This window comes from Chaetodon trifascialis, chromosome 3, assembly GCF_039877785.1.
Source record: "Chaetodon trifascialis isolate fChaTrf1 chromosome 3, fChaTrf1.hap1, whole genome shotgun sequence".
NCBI classification, from domain to species: Eukaryota; Metazoa; Chordata; class Actinopteri; order Chaetodontiformes; family Chaetodontidae; genus Chaetodon; species Chaetodon trifascialis.
In genome coordinates this window covers 14,861,747-14,870,574 of record NC_092058.1, presented here as the reverse complement: position 1 = coordinate 14,870,574, position 8,828 = coordinate 14,861,747, and the positions used below count along the sequence as shown (strand labels likewise).

Below are 8,828 nucleotides of genomic sequence, written 5' to 3'. Positions count from 1 at the left end.
AATGTTTGTGAGGCAGTGTATTGTTAAATTGATTTACTGCATGTGTACAAACAAATTAAGGGTTTTTCATTACCTCTGTTTGCAGGATGGCAGCACGTTGCTCCTTGGCAGTGAGAGACTCTTTGAGCACCTCGATATGCTGTTTGCAGTCTGAGTTCTGGTTGTTGAGGGTCTCTAGTTTTGTCTGCAGAGCCAGCAGCTCTGACTCTTTCTTCGACAACTCCTGTTTCAGCTGGTCGATCTACAGACGTATGAAACAGACGACAAGTAAGACCAATTACATAAGCTATGCAATGCTTCACAATGATGGTGTGTGTGTTTGTGTGACACAGAAACGGAGTGAGAAACCTCTCTTTACCAAACACTGAGCTCGTCAGTACAGCTTTTGCACTATTTTCATCAACGTGCTTTTTTCTCATTAAAAATGCATTTGGGACTGACTCCCCTGCATTCATCATATATTATACATCATCTCTATTCATGATTGATGAAAAGAGGTCTAAAAATAGAATAACAAAACTGTGGCTGGTCTGCGCCTGGTCGACTAATATGAGGAGCGGTATGTAAACACAGTGTCAAAGCTTTGCAGAGACATATGAGCCTGAGAGAGCAGCAGACACACACCCCTTGACACGACTGCAGATTGCAGGTAGATGCGCTGGAGTCTCGACAGCGCAGCTGTAACTAGTGACAGGCGGTAGCCAAAAATACATGTTATCATGTCATCATCATGGAGCGTGGGCTAATAGAAACACTGACTTGTCTGAAAAGTCAGTTTAATAAAATCTGTCACTCTGACTTTGCGGACTGGTGCAAGTCACTCTGAACATAATACACATCATGACTCTGTGTTGGTGGCAGAATAATAAAGTAGTTAGCTTTGATACATAATTAAGGAAGAAAACTTGAGTATTTTACTGTACAGCACGCACTTGCTGATTTAGGCTTTTTTTGTTTTTGGTATTCTTGACACTGAGTCTCAAAAAAACAGCAGAGAAGCATCTCTCAGATAGTTGCCAACAGGACACTTTGCTGATGACTCTGAAAGCTAAAGTAGCTCATTTAAGTGACTTCATACTTCAGTATTCCTCTCCGCACAGGTCTGCCTGTACCCCACACAACAAAATCGTGTTCGCTCTTCAGCCATATTTGCACAGGATGTGTTTTTCTACAAGCGCATGCACTAGAGCAGATGGTATCTACCTTGGTCTTCATAAACTTAGAGTGGTTCTTGTAGACCTCCATCTGTTTGATCTCCTCCTCTCTGTCCTCTGTGTTCAGTAAACCGTTCGCCTTCAGCATTTGGATCTCATCCTCCAGGTCTCGAATGTTGCGCTCCAGAGAGGCAATTTTGGTGTCCTGCACACAAACATGCAGAGGAGACACACCTCAAAACCCTGACTGGCATGTCCACGAGTTGCAAGCTGCAAACCTGAACTGAACTAGAGACAAGAGTCCGGGACAGACAGAAAGACTGACAACAAAAAAGGTACAGAGAGGCTAAAAGTCAGAGATATAGCAAGATAAAGAGAGACTGGGAGAAGCTCGTTGGTGTGGCTGAGAGCAACTGCAGTATCTGTCGGTGAAATCAGGAGCTTTCTACCCTGCTCCTTGCAGCGGCTCAGAGGATTAATCACCATTGGGAAATATTGAGCACACATCCAGCACGGAGAGATCAGCAAGGACCAGAGCGAAACAAGCCGAGGGAAAGGAAGAAAAGTAACAAGCCGTAGCTTTTGTCGTAGTTGCTTGCAGATCAATGCAGAATCCAGTCTTTGGACTGCGCCTGTGAGTGCAGCTTTAGCTTCACGGCTTTTTAAATAAATAATACAACGTCTTTAAGATTAGCCATGGTCCATCTCCCTCTCCAGCAGAGCATAGAGCAACCTTGCTCCTTCCTGTCTTTCTCTCTTTTTTTGTCCCTCCTTCTTTCTTCCTAGTGGCTCTGAACTTCTGAACTTGTGGCCGTTGGCAGGGTCAGTCATAGCCCACTGCAGAGGAACATGGGTAATGTGTCGTAATGAGGAATGACGGACAATCCGAGAAGGATCTGAGGGGTTAATGTACGAGCGCTGCACATGTACATGCGCTTTGCCCTGCCGTTGCATCTCACCTCTGTCTCCCGTATTACGAGACAAACATCAATGAACTAACATCGCAGCGATAGATGCAAGACACCGTACCTTCAAAGGAGGGAGATTTTATTCCATCCACATGTAATCACTGGTACACCGACTTGGCCAGTAAATCCTGCTCTTTATCTCTCTTTCCCTGCCTCTGTGTGTCTCTCTTTCTATCTATCTCCCTGCATACTGGCCTCTCACTGTCATAAACAACCACACCTGTTTCCATGGTAGCAGCAGGCAGGCTATATACTGTGCACTGTCTCTGGTGAGTGAGGAGGAGAGGGCGGGAGATGTAAGGGAGAGAGGGAGGGAGGATTATTCGTGCTTCCATCAGCATCAGCATCAACACAGCAGAGGGAGAGAGGAGAGGGGAGAGATGCAGGGTCTTCCGGCACAGCACAGGAGGAGGAGGAGGAGGAGGAGGAGGAGGAGGAGGAAGGAGGAGGCGGGTCTTCCCTCGCTCTATATGCAAATCAACAGGATCCCAGAGCACAGATGTCACATGACCATGCCAGCGGGAGGCTGGGGCCTGCACAGTGCCGATCCAGCCAAGTGAGAGGGGCTGTGTCAGCTCAGCGATGATGTCATGATTTATTTTGAGGAAGTGATGTCAGACCTCTGCAGTGAGGCTGGTGGTGTCTACAGCGGTACAACACTTGTTGTACAAATCAGCCGTACAACAAGTGCTGATCTGAATAGACATGTTTATCCTTGGCACAGAATAGAAGCATGTTTGCATGTTACAGCTGCATCGGTTTTAAAAAATGGAATATGGATGCATGCAAAATGTAACTGAGCTGGAGGCTAAAAGCAGTCACACTTGATGGTGGTGGGTGGGGTCTTTAACACTGCAATGCAAGGCTAGCTTCTTAAATATTTTCTGATCCAATATGAATGTTTGTCCCAATATTTAAATGGCCCTTATATACATATTCTCCTTGTTCCTGTGCTTCTCTGAAAGTTTTTCACTATCATATTTTAAGTGAATTATTCAAATCTAAGACACCATTTTAAAACCTGAATGATTAATACATTAATATCTGTAATGTTTAAGAGTTGATTATTGACATTATTATTGACCGTTTCTTGTCATGAAAGTGTGATGCAGCTCTGCCTGAGCAGCTACTGCACCTCTTCAGCGAGGCATGATAACTGAAACGTTGAACAGTAATATTGATTCTTTTTGATGTTTACACAACTGCTTTGTGAGCAGATACACAGAGCGTCTGCATGCCTGTGTGTCAGAGAGAGGTGTCGGGATGTGTCAGTGTGTTTACTATTGACTCAGCTGCTGATGATCACAATGACAACAACAGATTCTGTAGAACACACACCAGCGTAGGCCTTTGTTTAGACATGCAGTGGTTAACATAATACAAGGCCTGTAAATGTCTGTGACTTCAACACATATGAATACAACATCTGTCTTCTCAGTATCTTCTTTATACAGATGGTCCATGGTTAGCTTGTTTGTTTTATAAAGTCATAGTTTTAGGAACCTTCATTTTCATATATATATATATATATATATATATATATATATAAAATAATATGTATTAATTCCTCCATGAAGTGCTGTTTTGAAGAATTCTGACGGTGACTGCTGCATGTGGTTATAGTCAGGCTATTTATTGTGGGTCATGTTCTTACTTTCATCTCTATGATGGTCTGCAGAGCCTTGGTTTTGCTTGGATCTTGATGCAGCTGATTTCTTCTGTGCAGTTCCTTTCAGAAAAGATACAACATTATGTGGCACCAGTGCAGCAGAATCTATTGTAATCTGTGCTGAAAGCAGGATTATACGGTCCCACCATAAAATGCATATAAAGCTTGTCATCACATATGTAACATGTTGCATGCAGCTGATGTGCTCTGCAGTTTGCAGTTTCTACATTACATCAACATGCTACAATATAAGCAGCAGAACAGAGCATACTGATTATATGACACTCTGCACTGCCCTCTAGTGGCGAAAACATAATAAACACTCGATTTTAAGTTTTGTGCAGTCAACCCCATATCAGCATCAACATAATCCTGGACATAGAGTACCTCTCGCAGGTGGATGTTCTCCTTCTCCTTTTGATCCAGAATCACCTCCAGGTGTCCGAGCTGGGCCTCTGCCTCGGCAATGCGCCTGGCTCTCTCCTGCTCCTCCTCCTCAGACGCCCTGCCTGGCCCTGGAGGCAGCCCTTTACTCTGCAGCATCTCCAGCAGCTTCTTAATGGACTCGTCTCTGGCACCCAGAGTCTGTTTCTGGGTCTCGATCCTCAGCTCCATCTCCTCCAGGGTCTTTCTAAGCAAAAAGAGCTCCTTGGCCTGCCGGTCATGTTCCGCCTGCAGCCGACGGAAGTTCTCCTCCGTCAGCTCGATGGTGGTGAAGTGCTCAGAGGCGGAGCGGTTGCCGCTCTCCTGCTGCAGCAGGTGATTCAGGTCTCGCTGTGTGCGCAGCTCGTCCTGCAGAGCCTGGATGGTCATCTGGAGATGCTGACAAAGTTCAGACACATCCATACAAACACATAATTATTGAAATACATTTTGGGAATACACACAATGCAAATTGTTTCATGATAACACTACACATGAGGGTAGCCACATATAAACACACTTCTGAGATGCTGTTGCACACGGTTCTGTGGAAAAATGCAGGTCAAACATTGGGAGAATATCACTTACCTATCTTTAGAGATAAAAACACTGATATTGTTAAAACACAATATGGCTTATTTGAAGAAAAATCTAATTATAATAGTACTTTTCTTTATTCTGGAGCAAGAATCCAACATGTATTTTGTTGTCAATATATTAAGGCTTGAAATAAATCACAGCTGTCACACATACTAATTTATCATTGTGTTGGGAAAGGTTGCTCTGTATATAGACGTGTGAGCAGAATTAATGAGGGTTGCTAACTTGCTAATCAAAGCCGAAGACGACCCTGATGCTTCCCTGCAGTACAGCAGAGGTCTTTGCTCTCTGACACTCGGCCTGAGAGGCCTGGATACAAATACTGTAATTATAAAGGTTAGAATGAAAAGGGATCTGCGAGCTAATGGAGCATCATGTAGGAAAAGACTGCATGCTCATGATTAGCTGTTGCAATTGGTGGATGTGGATGAGGGCCCGGTTATATATGAATAAAGGTGTGCTTGTCTGTGAATCTGTGTGTGTCCAGAATAAAATACAATAAAACACACACCACTGAGCCTAATATATCTTATTGTGTGCAGGGGTGTTGGTTCTGGGTTTAGTGGAACAATGTTAGGGCCGACTTTCCGTCACAGATTGACTAAAGCTTGGTGTTGCCTGTTGAAATTTTCCTCCAGCAGGTTATCTCCAGAGAGAAATCAGTCTATGGATTCAGGATTTAGAGGCGAGAAAACAAATTCTCACAGTGAAATAAAACCTACTTTACAGGCAGTCTGGGGTTGTAGGGTCCGTGGTACCACAGGGGGGTGGGGCACCAGACCCATTTGGATTGACACAATTGAACATACTGTACAAATCACTCTTTCTAATTTTACAGTGTTTATAGGGGAACAGAGGAGTGTTCACAGGAAAAGGAAGCAGGCTGAACTCCTGGAAATTCAATTTCTTTTGGAGGATCAGAGGAGAGGAGGTTGTAATGGTGCAAAGGGATTGCCAGGTGTCTGAAAATACACAGCACACTGAAGGTGACTCTATGTTGTGCACACAACATGTGTTGCAAACATAGGGACAAACCTTGGTTCTCCTGGCATCCAGCAGCTGCAGAGCATGGGCAGAATGAACAGAAGAACAAATGTATGGTAAAACAGAGCGTCAGAGCATGATGCAACAGAGATGGATGATCAACACAAACCAGCCAGACATTTAAAATGAGACCCATCAGTCTGTCCAGTTGTCTGTTTATCAGCCTTCAGCCCTCAGTCACTTCCTTTTTCACAATATACCTACAGACAGAATGTGACTTACTGAGGTTACCTTTCTGGAAAGATATGAAGATAAGGTTGGAAATGACTGGAAATGGTTCCAACAATGCACAATGATCTTACATTTACTGATCTTAAATTACATATTTGATGGATCTAAAATTGTTGTCATTTGTAGCATTGATACTGAAAGTCAACCTCTACATATTCACACAGTGTATTCACAGAGCTAGTACAGAAGCAGTGATAGTAATAGCATTACTAACAGTGTAGTTGTGATTAGATAATGAGGTATTAGTTTTATTAGATTTGTTCATTGACCAATGGTGACGAAAGAAAGGAAGGGTCCCTGGGCGCTGCTGTCGGCGGGCAGCCGGCAGCCCACCGCTCCTGGCGTGCCGCGGAGGATTGACAGACCGAGGACGGGTCAAACGCAGAGAATTAATTTCACAAAAAAGCATGGCGTGTGCATGTAATGTGTGTGGTGCATGTATATGTACTGCTGTGATAATTAAAAGTACGTTCTTCTTCTTCTTCTTCTTCTTCTTCTTCTTCTTAATTGAAGATCTGAAATCTATTTTAAAAATCAACTAATGAGTCATTAATCAATAAGTTGGTCCACATCAATCTGCAACTGATTTTAGAATTGATTAATGACTTCTGTCATTTTTCAAGTAATAAAACGAAACAGTGCCGAAAGGATGCATCCTCTGGTTCCAGTGTTTCAAACATGAATACTTGTGAATTTTTATATTTGTGTTATGTGATATTAAATTAAATATCAATTCAACAATTTTAGACAGCTGTTCTGACAAAACAGGACATTTTGAGATGTCACCTTGAGATGTGCTGGCCATGTTTTACTGTTGTGTGACATTTGCAGATCAAACAATGAATCGAGAAAAAAAAAAACTAGCAGATTAATAATCATTAATTATTAATTAAAATACTCATTAGTTGTAGTTTTGATTTATTGATGCTATTAACATCTGTGGCTCAGGAGGTGGAGCGGGTCGTCTACTGATCGATCACGGGCCCCTCCAGTCTGAGTGTCCTTAGGCAAGATACTGAAGCCCAAACTGCTCCCGGTGACTGTGCAATCTGTGTGTGTGTGTGTGTGTGTGTGTGTGTGTGTGTGTGTGTGTGTGTGTGTGTGTGTGTGTGTGTGTGTGTGTGTGTGTGTGTGTGTGTGTGTGTGTGAGCTCAGAATCATTATGGAGCGCTTTCAGTTCTGTCAGTGTATGAATATGCGCGTGAATGACTGAATGTTGACATTTGTTGTCAAGCCCTTTGAGTGAGGTAAAAAATCAGTGTAATAATCTTAAAACATAATTAAAGCACAAATGCGAAAGGAAAGACCAAATTCTGTTTTTCATCTTTCTAACTTTCTTTATTGGCTCACTTCCTCAGGACAGAGCAGACAGGATACCGTGGGGATGCCAAGCAATGTGCTCTCCCTCCCACCGGGGGGCAGTGTTTGTGTTTGCAGAAGGGGCTGATGAATTTTCTGCTGACTGCAGGACTGCTGCCATCTTCAACAGTTTTGGTCACACTCCCTTATGTGAGTCAGTCCAGCAACAGAAACCAACTCATGCATCTCAAATTCTCAATTTCACACTCAGTGCAGTCCAGTCATTTACACGCATGTGCTGCCACATGCTGACTTTCCCACTGTCATCAAACATAATTTACATTAAAGAAACAATCTGTGCACTGTCCGAACCTTGAAAGCTTTAAAGGAACAGTTACCTTCCTCACACGTGGAGTAATCCTGAATAAAATAATTGAAACTACTTCTTCTTAACCATAAATATATACAGGTAATATTGCTGTAATGAGACTTAACTAATCAAAATGAGAAATGACTGGTTATGACCACGTAGAGAATAAGTCCCTGCTGCTACCCTAAATCCATTTAATATGACACAGGGCAATATTCAAACTGTTAAACTGTCACTTTTGTGTCTCTCCTCACGTCTCCTCTCTCCTGACACCACTGCCTCTCCCTTCCTCATCAGTACTCCCTCTCTCTGCCCTGATCAATAACCTGCTGTCTTGGAACTAAACTGCAGGAGGTAGTCCAATGATTCCATTTGCATAATTGCACTGTGGGTTAAAAAGACTATACAGCCATTCCTCCGGTGTCGTCCCGACGTCTGGAGCAGAACTGTACCGGTTCCTGTGAGTCAGTCATGACTCAGCGGATATTGGCATTGTGGTCACATTGCCTCAAGAGAAGGCTTCTCTTTCACTGCATATCCTGAAAATGAGCTTCCAGAGGTTTCACAGGAGTCAAGGAGAGATGTTGAGCTACAGTGCTCCTGCCTCTAACTGACACCTGGGGCAGCCAGGGGTAACTGCCTGTCATAAATCCTTCTGTGCAGAAACACAAAATCCTTCTGAGAACTACAACAGACAAGGAGTCAGATTTTGTCATTTCTTCCCCCAAAACCAAATCTCAAAATGCCAAAAGATATGTCCATCTGCTTACATGCAGCTCAATTACACATACAGGTAGTTTGATTTTTTTTTTTTTTACACTGTCTGCTTTGTCTTGTGGGCAACTTAAAAAGTCTACAGGCATGCTAGTGGCTCAGTGAGGCTGGAACAGCAGCACTTTTAGCATGCTAATGTTCAGCAGGTATGTATGTATGTATGTATCCAATGTGCAATATCAGTCCTGGCAAATCTCTAATTTCCAATGTGCAATATTGGTATTTCCTCTGTGCCATGGTGTTAACTTGAAAACACTATATACTGTTACCACTCCCATATTTTGCTTTTTCCCCAT

The 8,828-nt window shown here is 43.1% G+C and overlaps 1 protein-coding gene across 11 annotated transcripts in view; it reads right to left on the bottom strand.

The window, feature by feature from the left end:
• Positions 1-8,828, bottom strand: part of erc2 (ELKS/RAB6-interacting/CAST family member 2) — a 41,075-nt gene that overhangs the window by 19,382 nt on the left and 12,865 nt on the right. For 6 of the 11 annotated variants that reach the window (XR_011602071.1, XR_011602073.1, XR_011602072.1 and 3 more), the window contains exons 3-6: positions 4,179-4,613; positions 3,777-3,851; positions 1,204-1,359; positions 74-241 (exon numbers count right to left, since the gene is read on the bottom strand). Coding sequence is in view for 6 of the 11 variants with exons in the window: in XM_070959785.1 (XP_070815886.1) it covers positions 74-241; positions 1,204-1,359; positions 3,777-3,851; positions 4,179-4,613 (834 nt within the window). In the remaining 5 variants the exon portion in view is untranslated. Of the gene's footprint in view, positions 1-73; positions 242-1,203; positions 1,360-3,776; positions 3,852-4,178; positions 4,614-5,849; positions 5,874-8,828 lie in introns of all 11 variants that reach the window. The other 5 variants (XR_011602069.1, XR_011602070.1, XM_070959781.1 and 2 more) reach the window with 1 other exon arrangement.